General features: G+C 40.9%; 1 protein-coding gene across 3 annotated transcripts in view; it reads right to left on the reverse strand.

Annotated features, from left to right (window-relative positions):
• LOC135209619 (jerky protein homolog-like) overlaps positions 1-13,475 on the reverse strand; it is an 82,206-nt gene that overhangs the window by 24,117 nt on the left and 44,614 nt on the right. The window contains exon 1 of one of the 3 annotated variants that reach the window (XM_064242324.1): positions 12,129-13,408. The exons of the other annotated variants lie outside the window; for them this stretch is intronic. Within the exon in view, the coding sequence (XP_064098394.1) occupies positions 12,129-12,384 (256 nt within the window). The 5' untranslated portion in view covers positions 12,385-13,408. Of the gene's footprint in view, positions 1-12,128; positions 13,409-13,475 lie in introns of those variants that run through there. 3 annotated transcript variants of the gene reach the window in all.

Here is a 13,475-nt window from a genome sequence, read left to right on the forward strand (position 1 = left end):
TAAAACAAAGATTCACAGACATCACGACAGACACAGTCAGACACCAACTAAAGAAAATGCCAAACTGGAAAGCCCCAGGTACCGATGAAGTCCATGGATACTGGCTCAAAAACTTCAAGGCCCTACACCACGAGTAGCAGAACAACTCCAGCATTGTATCTCAAATCACCAAGCACCCAAAAATGGATGACCACAGGAAGAACATCCTTAGTACAAAAAGACAAGAGTAAGGGAAATATAGCCAGTAACTACAGGCCTATCACCTGCCTACCAATAATGTGGAAGTTACTAGCAGGTATCATCAGTGAAAGGCTATACAACTACCTAGAGGAGACAAAACACCATCCCCCACCAACAGAAAGGCTGCAGAAGGAAGTGTAGGGGCACAAAAGACCAAGCTCTGATAGACAAAATGGTAATGAAGAAACAGTAGGAGAAAAGGAAAACCACCTAAGCATGGCATGGATAGACTATAAGAAAGCCTTCGACATGATACCCCACACATGGCTAATAGAATGCCTGAAAATATATGGGGCAGAGGAAAATGCCATCAGCTTCCTCAAATACAATGCGCAACTGGAATACAATACTTACAAGCTCTGGAATAAGACTAGCAGAGGTTAATATCAGGAGAGGGATCTTCCAGGGCGACTCACTGTCCCCACTACTCTTCGTAGTAGCCATGATTCCCATGACAAAAGTACTACAGAAGATGGATGCCGGGTACCAACTCAAGAAAGGAGGCAACAAAATCAACCATCTGATGTCATGGACGACATCAAGCTCGTATGGTAAGAGCATCAAGGAAATAGATACCCTAATCCAGACTGTAAGGATTGTATCTGGGACATCAGGATGGAGTTTGGAATAGAAAAATGCGCCTTAGTCAACATACAAAAAGGCAAAGTAACGAGAACTGAAGGGATAAAGCTACCAGATGGGAGCAACATCAAACACATAGATGAGACAGGATACAAATACCTGGGAATAATGGAAGGAGGAGATATAAAACACCAAGAGATGAAGGACACGATCAGGAAAGAATATATGCAGAGACTCAAGGCGATACTCAAGTCAAAACTCAACGCCGGAAATATGATAAAAAGCCATTAAACACATGGGCAGTGCCAGTAATCAGATACAGCGCAGGAATAGTGGAATGGACGAAGGCAGAACTCCGCAGCATAGATCAGAAAACCGGGCGGGAAACAAATGACAATACACAAAGCACTACACCCAAGAGCAAATACGGACAGACTGTACATAACACGAAAGAAAGGAGGAGAGGACTACTAACGTATAGAGGACTGCGGTCAACACCGAGAACAGAGCACTGGGGCAATATCTGAAAACAGTGAAGACGAGTGGCTAAAGAGTGCATGGGAAGAAGGACTAATAAAAGTAGACGAAGATCCAGAAATATACAGAGACAGAGAAAGACAGAAAGAATAGAGGATTGGCACAACAAACCAATGCACGGACAATACATGGAGACAGACTAAAGAACTAGCCAGCGATGACACATGGCAATGGCTACAGAGGGGAGAGCTAAAGAAGGAAACTGAAGGAATGATAACAGCTGCACAAGATCAGGCCCTAAGAACCAGATATGTTCAAAGTATGATAGACGGAAATAACATCTCTCCCATATGTAGGAAGTGCAATACGAAAAATGAAAACCATAAACCACATAGCAAGTGAATGCCCGGCACTTGCACAGAACCAGTACAAAAAAGAGGCATGGTTTCAGTGGTAAAAGCCCTCCACTGGAGCCTGTGCAAGAAACATCAGCTACCTTGCAGTAATAAGTGGTACGAGCACCAACCTGAAGGAGTGATAGAAAACGATCAGGCAAAGATCCTCTGGGACTATGGTATCAGAACGGATAGGGTGATACGTGCAAACAGACCAGACGTGACGTTGATTGACAAAGTCAAGAAGAAAGTATCACTCATGATGTCGCAATACATGGGACACCAGAGTTGAAGAGAGAGAGGGAAAAAATGGATAAGTATCAAGATCTGAAAATAGAAATAAGAGGGATATGGGATATGCCAGTGGAAATCGTACCCATAATCATAGGAGCACTAGGCACGATCCAAGATCCCTGAAAAGGAATCTAGAAAAACTAGAGGCTGAAGTAGCTCCAGGACTCATGCAGAAGAGTGTGATCCTAGAACGGCACCACATAGTAAGAAAAGAATGAGGACTCCTAAGGAGCAGGATGCAACCCGGAACCCCACACTATAAATACCACCCAGTCGAATTGGAGGACTGTGATAGAGCAATAATAATAATAATAATAATAATAATAATAATAATAATAACAATAATAATAACAATAATAATAAATAATAATAAGAATAATAATAATAATAATAATAGCGCAACGATTCCGCCCAAGACAAAAAGTACTGCAGAAGATGGATGCCGGGTAACTCCAACTCAAGAAAAGAAGGCAACAGAATTATCCATCTTGATGTTCATTGGACGACATCCAAGCTGTAATGGTAAGAGCATCAAGGAAATAGATACACCCGATTCCCAGAGTGTTAAGGATGTTTATCCTGGGGACATTCAGGATGGGAGTTTGGAATAAAGAAAAAAAAAAAAATGTGCCTTAGGGTCAACATACAAAAGGGCAAAGTAACAGGGACTGAAGTGGGATATTAGAAAGCTACCAGATGGGACAAATACATCAAACAGATAGGTGAGACGGGGGATTTTAAATACTTGGGAATCAATGGAAGGGCAGGGGATACAAAAACCGCCAAGCGATGAAGGACACGATTTCAAGGAAAGACTAATTATGCAGAGACTCAAGGCGATACTCAAGTGCAAAACGCAACCGCCGGAAACATCCATAAAAGCCATACACACATGGGCAGTGACAGTAATCAGATTACAGCGCAGGGAATAGTGGGAATGGACGAAGGCAGAACTTCGAAGCATAGAACCAGAAAAAGGGCGAGGAAACATATGGACAATACACAAAGCACTACAACCCAAGAAAGCAAATACCGGGACCAGACTAGACACAACACCGAAATGGGAATGGAGGGAGGGGGATTACTAAGCATAGCGGACTGCGTCAGTTAATTACAGAAGCCATGGGCAAATATATGAAAACAAGTGAAGAGTGGCTCAAGAATGCAATAGGAAGGGAAGGACTGGATAAAAGTAGACGAAGACCCAGAAAGATACAGAGACAGGAGAATGAACAACGCCAGAACAGAGGAATGGCCAACAAACAAACCAAGGCACAGACAATACATTTCGACGAAGACTAAAGAAACTTAGCCAGTGATGATACCGTTGCAATGGCTACAGAGGGGAAAAGGGGAGCTCAAGAAGGAAACTGAAGGAATGATAACAGCGGCACAAGATCCAGGCCATAAGAACCAGATATGTTCAAAGAACGTTTAGATGGAAATAAAATCATCTCGCCCATATGTTAAGGAAGTGCATAATACGGAAAAATGAAACCATAAAACAACCAAAATTAGCAAGCGAATGTCCGGCAACTTGCATCAGAAACCAGCACAAAAAGAGGCATGATTTAGTAGCAAAAGCCCATCCATCTGGAGCCTGTGCAGGAAACCAGCCCAGCTACCTCTTCGCAGATATAAGTGGTACGGAGCACCAAACCATGAAGGAGTGATTAGAAAAAACTATCAGGCAAAGATCCTCTGGGAATAAATGGTATCAGAACCAGATAGGGTGATAGCGTGCATAAATAGACCAGGAACGTGACGTTGATTGACAAAAATCAAGAAGAACGTATCAACTCATTGATGTCGCATAATACCCCATGGGACAGTACCAGAGTTGAAGAGAAAAGTAAGGGAAAAAAATGGATAATTGATCAAGACCTGAAAATAGAAATAATGGATATGGTATATTGCCGGTTGGGAAATTGTTACCATAAGCATATTGAACATCTAAGGCAACTATCCCAACGATCCCTCCGAAAAAGGTAATCTGGAAAAAACTAGAGGCTGAAGTTGCTTCCAGGACTCATCGCAGAAGAGTAGTGAGCCTAGAAACGGGCGCACAATAGTAAGGAAAACGTGATGGACTCCATAAGGAGGTGGCAGGATGCAACCCGGAACCCCAACACTATTAAATGCCTACAACCCAGTCGAATTGGGAGGAACTGTGATAGTAACAAAATAATAATAATAATAATAGTAATAACAATAATGTCCTTATAATTTCGGCATATAAGTCGAACCCCCACCCCCCATTCTGAGTAAAATTGTTTTTTCATGATTTTAACTAATATCGGGTATGTTAGTCGACCTATAAAAAATGTGAGGCAAACCGTACGCTCAAAAACAAGCAGCAGGGTAAAACGTATTCATATAAAATAACCTGAATGTTATTATTACGGTACATATGTGAGGCCAACCATACGCTTATGATGACAAACCGTGAATGATAATTTGTTTGATGAATTGTTTAATTCTGAAGTGACCGATGACTCAAGTCATTTTGAAGGATTTTAAATACATATTTACTATTAAATACAAATTTTTTTATTTTATTTAAAGTAACTAAATAAAGATTATTCATACCATAAATGTTTTTGAACAATACCCCGGTAAATACAAACAAAGCTGTCAGAGTGAACGCATCCTTCTCAATTACTGTAACTACAAATTGGCTACCGCAATGTTTACCACTTGCTGTGCCGATTGGGGTTTTCTTTCTTCAAATTTACTTTGATTTTTTTCATTTTATTTAAAGGTAAACGGATGTTCTAAATGTATTAATTAGGTTTTCGTATTACAGTGTGAAATGGTTTTTATTACTGGTATTTACATACATAGTTAGCCTCAACAAGGCTGTCATTGTTATTAGCCAACTTGTGTTAAAGCCTGGATTCTTGTACCGATATGCCAAAATAAAAAATAAAGATTCCACCCTTTTTTGTTACCGTTAGATAAGTCGCACCCCCCAAGCATGATTTTTTGGGGCTAAGGGGTCAACTTATACGCTGAATATACGGTGGTAATAAATAAAATAATAATTATAATAACTTAATAATAATAATAATAATAATATGTTTTTTCACTGAAATGGTTACCTTTTAAAAATTGAAATAAAAGATCAATCCGCCACACCAATAAGAACGTAATTACTTATTTATGTTTTTGCTGAAAGGGTACCCTTCAAAAATTGAAAATAAAACAAATATCAATACACTAACAAAGCCAAATATTTTTATCATTGTTTTTATGACAAAATGATACCCGCAAAAAATAAAAAACAAAATAAATCATCAATAACAAATGATTTATTTTATTATTATTATTATTGTTATTATTACCGAAACCCTCTTGCACCAACACTGAGCTTCAAATGATTATAATACTGCGGCCGTTTCGGGGGGCGTTCTCGTTCGTCGTCGACTGGGATCAAAGTCATATGTCTCTTGGTGGGATTGTCGACCTTCTTGTCGTCCTCCTTGGAGCGTAGGTGACATTCAGATGCCCGTAAACGTTTTTCATTCATCGCTTTGGTTGGTCTATAGACTTGAAAGTAGGAAATTGCCCCTTTGTTTTGAGTCGGCAAATTAGGGTCTCTCTCCTCCTCTTCTCATCTCTATTCTCTCTATCTCTCTCTCTCTCTCTCTTTGTACGTTCTCTTCGTTGGTTGCTTTCTTATATATTCAATTGTGTTTTGTTTGTTTGTAAGGTGTTTTTACGTTGCATGGAACCAGTATGGTAATTCAGCAACGGGACCAACGGCTTTTTTAAACGTGACTTCCGAACCACGTCGAGATTGTGATACTTCTATCACCGGGAAAATACCACAATTTCTGTACCCCTCCAGAGGGAATGCCCGAGAATTCGAACTTGCGGGGCCACCGAGGGGGGGGGGGAAGGTGGCAAGGAACCAAGACCGTACTTGATCACGCCACTTGAAATAAAAAAGGGGGGGGGTTGGGGGGGGGGGGGGAAGGTCTTTTTTGCTCCGAACGGCTTTATATACGTGACTTCCGAACCACGTCGAGAGAGAAGCTTCTATCGCCAGACTCATTCGTGTTGATTTGGACGACATCTCTCTCTCTCTCTCTCTCTCTCTCTCTCTCTCTCTCTCTCTCTCTCACACACACACAACAGTTTAACCGTTTCTACACCTTCAGCTACCGCCCCACACACAGTTGAAAATGTGTCAACAGTCCTTACCTTATTTTATCCTTCCCTTGTGTACAGTCATTGCATTAGACCTTTTTAAGGCTCTCTCTTCTCTCATCTCCTCCTCCTCTCACCCAACAGTTTGTACACCTTCATCTACCCCCAAAAAAACACAGATAAAAATGTGTTAACAGTCCTTATCCTATTATATCCTTCCCCCGTGTACAGTCATTGCATTAGACCCTTTGAAGCCTCAGAAATACATTCGTTCAAAACAGATTAATGCTTTTCATTACGTATATATTAAACCATTAAGAGGACGCCTCCGCCACTCAATACCAGCCACAGTAGTAATAATAATAATAATATTAATTATTGATGATAATCATATTCGTACCGTTCTTTTCTTTTCTTATAGACAACAGCGCCGCTGCTGCTCCCCGAACATCGCCTTAATTATACTCATATTCGCAAACCTCACAAAGTAAATAATTAAATGAAACGCGCAAAGCATTCCGATGGCAATTAATCACAAGGCAAGAAGAGATAGGAGAGAGATGGAGAGAGCGAGGAGGAAGAGAGAGAGGTATTTTATATCAAGCAATAAGGGGGGGAAGAGGGAGGAAGAGAGACAAGAACAAGGGGGAAAGGGGGGGGCCGATCGGAAATGGGAAAACCGAAACCGAGCGAACACTTCCGGAAAGAGAGAATTCGCCTCGGTTCGTATATGATTCATTTCCCGCCCCCAATGTTTTACCGCTCGTGTGTCCCAATTGGCTTTCGATCGGGCGAGCGGGTGGGCCGGGGGGTTGGGGGGGGGGGGGGGGGGCAGCGACGTTAGTTCAAAGCACCATGCTTCTATAAAAAAAAAAAAAAAAAAAAAAAAACTTCCGTCAGCAGTGCAAATTATTTAGAACAAATTTTTTTTATTTAAAAGAAATAAGAGAAAAAAAAATCTTGTTTTCGTAATAATCGTTCCATCCCCACTCGCTCTTTTTTTTTTTTTTTCTTTTTTTTTTTTAAGAGAATGAATCTGATCGTCTTAAACTTTATTTCGATATATAGGGATGAATGCCGTGTGATTACGGATTCATTTCAGAAATGGCACGAATTACGTGCGAGGTTTCAATTTGTAATAAAAGTCGTTAATGCTTATATCCGAATGTTAGTGTGTGTGTGGTGCTTTGGCTCCGCCCTGGAAGGGGATCACTAGAAGATGAGAGAGAGAGAGATCTTTGGATAGAGAGAGGGAGAGAGAGAGAGAGATTGTGGATTTTGTTTAAAGGATGACGAACACAAGGTTAAGAATACCAAAGAACAGTGCAAAAAAATTCAAGAGAGAGGAGAGAGAGAGAGAGAGAGAGAGAGCGAGACGAGAGAGAGAGAGAGAGAGAGAAGAAACTGCCGAGCGGGCTATAATATCTTGTTTTTCAGGTAATAGGACGGCGATACAAAACACGGCTGTAACTGTAATTCAGTGGGCATATTCATGGATGTTATTGCCGAACTTTTAAAATTAGATTTGCTCTAGGGTGAAAATCAACTCCATAATTAAAAGCCGCTGGGATAATACACTTAAAGGAAGGAGCAATATTCCAGCCTTCTGAAAAAGAGAAGGGTATATTATTATAGGAGGTTATTCGTATAGTTCAAGACAAGAGCCAACTAATTATAGGTACCAACACCCTTACAAGTGCAACCTCCCCCCCCTCCTCCCCCAAGCAAGCCGTTTATGAATATTTCGCTAAGTACACTCACTGTAGTGTACTTAATTTCTGAATAAGTACACTGAAATAAAAAGACACCAAACCCACTGTTTTCGGAGGTTTAAATACACCTACACCCCGAGTTGCGTTCGTGTGACCCGAGATAGAGGAAATCTAATTTTAATCTGTCCACTCTTATAAAGCGCCTCAGGGGCGTGATCGGTATGGTTTTGGCCTGCCACCTCGGTGGCCGCGAGTTCGATTCTCGGGCATTCCACTGAGGGGTTTAGAGAAGTGTATTTCTGGTGATAGAAGTTCACTCTCGACGTGGTTTGGAAGTCACGTATAAAGCCGTTGGTCCCGTTGCTGACTAACCACTGGTTCCATACAACGTAAAAACGCCATACAAACAAAAAACCATTATTATAAATATCATTAACAGCAGTTTAATGAGAATTGATTCAAAATGTGTGGGGATTTCTCCTACGGAATATATTGTATGTGAACTTATGATGAGAGAATTGTAATGAGAAATGGTTCCACATCTCTCCTATTTTCTTCACTCATCACCTTCTCATATTGGGCTCGTATTCCCAGGAACTTGTATACATATACATAGTATGTATAGTGTATACATATGTATATAGAAATAATCAACACACAATCACGCGTGCAACGATGATAAGTTTCTGTCTCACCTCTGGATCGAACCCAGGAGTCAAAATTGCAAGGAGGCCAAACCAATTTTATTTATTTATTTATTTATGACCTGTGTGGCCCAGTTGGCAGCGGTCTTTCAGTCGAGATTCCTGGGTTCAATCCTGATGTGAGCCAGAAATTTATAATTCTATATATATATTTATATTTATATATAAAAAGATAGATAGATAGATAGATAGATAGATAGACAGATAGATAGAATAGGAGAGATGAACAAATGGCACTAATGATTATTACAAAATAAAATAGGACTTGAATAGGTAACAATTGCACGCTGCAGTTGAGCGAGCAATCATTCAGTGTATTATTGAATAATGCATAATTAACTTCCAGCAAATGTCGCTGGTAATCACTTTTTGCATCCCTGCCAATAATGGAATGAAGGCTTCGTTCCACCCCGGTTAAGAAAGAGAGAAGAGAGATGATTGAGAGAAGAGGATGATGGAGAGAGAGAGAGATGTTCGAAGAGAGAGAGAGAGAGACTTTTTAGATCCACGGATGACGGTCCATATAGTAAAAGGATACCACTGATGATCTCAAGTGCGGGAAATGAACAGAGGAGGGAAGAGAAGAGAGGAGACTCAGTCAGGAGGAGGGTTGCCATAGCAACGCCAGAAGAAGCGACAGCTGCTGTTGTTGGTGTGTGTAATTGTTGCAGGTCGAGCCAACAACAGGGATATTGGCTTGATTGAATTTGATTGCCAATGGAACGGGGGACAACCCCCCAAAAACAATGCCACTTCCATTCAAAGCGGAAAGCTCTGCCTCACTTCTAGACCCCCCGGATTCTTCCCCCACCCCCCCCCATCCTTCTTCCTCTCCTTCACCAAAAGGACAATAGAACAATTTTACCCTCTTCCTTAATGCTGATTTTGATTTTTTTTGTTTTTTTTTTTTTTTTTGGGACAGGGGGGATTTTACAAGGGGGCCGACGGAATGGGCCACCGATTCGGACTTATTGAATCCTGCTGGGTTGAGAAAATCTAGGCTTGGGGCCTTTATCTCAAATAGGAGCAACGGTGTCAAACCCTGGCCTATCGGTGACCCTAGCCTTTGTGACGCCAAGAGAAAAAAACCCAATTTGTTATTTAACCTTGTCTCCGTTATTTCGTTCACTTTATTCGACTGTGTTTGTTTAAATTAAAATTATATATTATATATATATATATATAATATATATATATCTAATAATATATAATACAGTATATAATATATTATACCATATCATATATATATATGAAGAAAAGATGCATCGACACCGCCTCTTGGGATTTCGGAAGAAATTATCCCATGGTAAAAGAAAACACCAATCGGTTGAATTGTTTAAAAAAAAAAAAAAAAGAAAAAAAAAAAAAAAAAAATGAAACGACGAAGGCTATATTTTATAAAGAAATTTTTTCTCACCAACGCCGGTACAAATCTCCACTGAAAAATGAGCCTATCAATTCAAGCAGTAAAAACTTAATTATTATTTAATTTGATATCAAGGAAATAGAAAATTTGAAGAGACCCCCATATTTGGTTTGGGGGGATGTGGGGCCGATGGGGGCGTTGATGGGATGATCAGGCCAATTCAGTTATATGACAAATTTAATATAAAATATTAAATGAGCTTTTATCGCTGATGATGAGATGTGTGTGTGTGTGTGTGTGTAGGTGTTCTGAGCACTGGGGGTGGCGGGGGGTGGGGGGCTTTCCTCCCCATTACAATCAACCACCTCCCGACCCCCCCCCCCCCCTATCACCACATGGCTTCGTTAAGCCAATTACCTGTCGGCTAATCACCCTGACACAGATGATTATTACCTGATGATTTCATTTTTTTATAGGCATATGCTAATTGAATATTGGGGAGATTTTATCAGAGGGGAGAGCTGGATAGCTATACAGTAAAAATTCATGTTTTCCTTTATTTTAATATCAGTTTTTACCTTCCTGTCGTTCTCGGGTTTAGTTGGTGTGTGTGTGTGAGCGTGACAAGTCATTGAATGTACTGTACAGCAGGCATAGGCCTGGAAGGTCTATATTAATTCAAAAAAATTAAAAAAATGAGGAAAGGAGAAAACAATCAGTTAGCTTACTTAGTCTTATAAGCATATTACTGTCTCAAGTTCTGAAAACCTGGGCCTCAGTAAGTTGGTTGATACCCTTCAAAAAGACTACTGTTTCAAGTTCTGAAAACTTGGGCATCAGTAAGGTGGTTGGTGCCCTACAAGACTACTGCTTCAAGTTCTGAAAACTTGGATCTCAGCCCTTTAAAAAGACTACTGTCTCAAGTTCTGACAACTTGGACATATAAGTTGGTTGATGCCCTTCAAGACTACTGTCTCAAGTTCTGAAAACCTGGGCCTCAGTATGTAGGATGATCCCTAACAAGAAGACTATCAGAGAACCCTGTAACCCAGAGTATGGATGCCATTTCTCACCAGCAATCTTCCCCCTCCTTGAGTTCAGTTATATCAACCTTTGTTTTTGGCAGTTGACAATCACAGGACCATTTTTAAACTTCAGCAGAATACAGCCTTGTAAAACATGCTCTACAAAAACTTGACAGTTTTAGTACTTTATACTCTTCCTTTCATCTCATTACTTGGCCTTATCATGTGGTATCATAAGAAAAGAAGAAGCCACAGATTGCATTAAAGGGTCCCAAACTGAAGTCTGTTATTCATGCATGTGGTATAGATCTTCAGAAGTGTGCTTATGTGTCCATAAATGGCACGAAGATTCTACTACATGATGACTACATTTTCTGGGAAAGCCTCATAAATTCTTATACATAGTGTGTACATGGATGAACGTCAAAGCAACAATTCATGGCTCTGCAACCCTGCAATGTTTTCTTATGATCAAGGATTTTAATGTTTAACTCTCCAAATGATTCTATATCGAATGCATTTCAACAAGACTCTTTCATTGTATGACATTGATGTTTATTCCTGCAAGCATACAAAACAAGAGTGGATATAAAACCTCATGACCATGTTATCACATCATATCAATGAGTCCTTTGTTAATGACAGCTCATTTTATACTGTGCCTGTGGCCATGCTTTAAACTGCAGTACCTAGTACCAACTATTACTATAAGTAAGTTTCATTAACCCCTCCCTTCAACTAATCCTCATAACCATGTGCATATTTAGCACCCAGGTGAGACTCTGGTCTTCCAGAACTGTTAGTAAGCTAACAGTACCCATCCATACAAGAACCTTGCTTGACACCTAGTCACCCCAGCCCATGCCTTTATCCTAACACAACCATACCAACTCTCATTACACAATGATTTTTACATATTCTTTTTCAGGCCAGTGGATGTGAGGGTAGGAAGAGTCTAACTTAGTCTTGTTTTTAAGCAATTAACAATCATCAAAAGGAGTACTCATAATGACCAAATGTAGCAGATTCAAGATACAAAACATGAAATGACCACTAAGCAAAATAGATTCCATTTGCAATCAAGTGTTACCACAATCAAAATGGAATCAAGTGTTACCACAATCAAACTGCAATGTCCTGTCTAGATCGTATCCCAGCCAAAACAGTATGGGGACACTAACCTTCATAATGGTGTTGACTTGGAACGGCGTTGGCAGTGTTGCTTTCATCCTCAGTCTGACGCTTTTTCAGTAGGTCATAAAAGACTTCACAGTAATATGCGTAGCTCACTTGGTATTTTGGAGATAATCCATCCACTGACTCTAGATACGAATCGTAAATGGGTCTGACGGAGAATTTGGACGAACCCGCTTCTTTGACGGAAGGAAGTTCTCCATTAGTAGCTTTCAAGATGTGCTGCACAATACGTCGGCGCATTTGTATGTTTTTGAATGATATTATTCGGTCTTTTACGTAGGTCACTTTCTACGCCCCTCTTTTTTAATTTGTTTATAATATTTCTCACTCTTTTCTCACCTATACTGTGAATGCTGTAGAAGGCTCGCCTGCATACTTTGTACACTATATTGTTGTAAAACACTGTGTATATTACTGCCCTGATGAGAGGTATTGCATTAGGCTCTTTCGCCCCACCTTGCTGACTGTCTGGCGGGGGGTCATCCACAAGAATCAGTCTCGTACCGAGATGGGCATTCTGTTTGCTGTAATCCCCTATTGCCCAGAATTCTTCAAAAATCTTCTTCACCGTCTCCTCGCCTATTCCTTCCAAGCAACCACACTTACATGGTGGGCCTATTCTTCTGTCCACCTGCCTGGTAGGTTTTGTACTGACATGGTCCTTGTCATTTGTTGTTCTGGCAAGTTCCTTGCCACTGTTTCCTGCCTTCTTAGCGGTGCCTTGCTGCTGCTGCCTACCAGACCTTCTGGTGGGTTTCTTCACTGGCACGTCTTCCTCATCACTGTCACTGCTTTCACTGTCCCATGACTCAGAATAAGAAGGATCCTCCTCCTCCTCCATTGTAGTGATCTGGATGAAAAACTCTCACTCACACTGACAGATCAAGTGCAAAGGGACAAAACTTCATATAATATATCACTCTGCTATTGAAATGACCCCCTAGGGGTAGACACAACTTCAGTTTACAAGGGAGAATACGACAGCCAATAACACCGAGGCTGTAACACGCCGCCTTGATGCGGATTCTCGGGGACTGGCGGGCCAGCCGGGGAGAGAGAAAGAGGAGCGGCTGGCCGTCGCTGATTGGTCGGTTTCCCGCGCCCTCTGACGTCACCAGCAAGCGGCGCCCAGATTGGTCGGCGCTGAGGCGGCCGCCCTCTCTCTCTCGCTCCCTGCCGTGAAGACGAAGTCTCAGTGGTTGTCGTGCATACTTTTTCTTTTTTGATTGTTCACTTTAGGTGAAACAGTCCAGGAATTGGTTTTTTAGCAGTGAGGTGTTGATCATTCGAATGAGATATAGTGAAAGCACAGTGGTAAATGAGGCCAGAAT

Source organism: Macrobrachium nipponense, chromosome 38 (assembly GCF_015104395.2).
Source record: "Macrobrachium nipponense isolate FS-2020 chromosome 38, ASM1510439v2, whole genome shotgun sequence".
NCBI classification, from domain to species: domain Eukaryota; kingdom Metazoa; phylum Arthropoda; class Malacostraca; order Decapoda; family Palaemonidae; genus Macrobrachium; species Macrobrachium nipponense.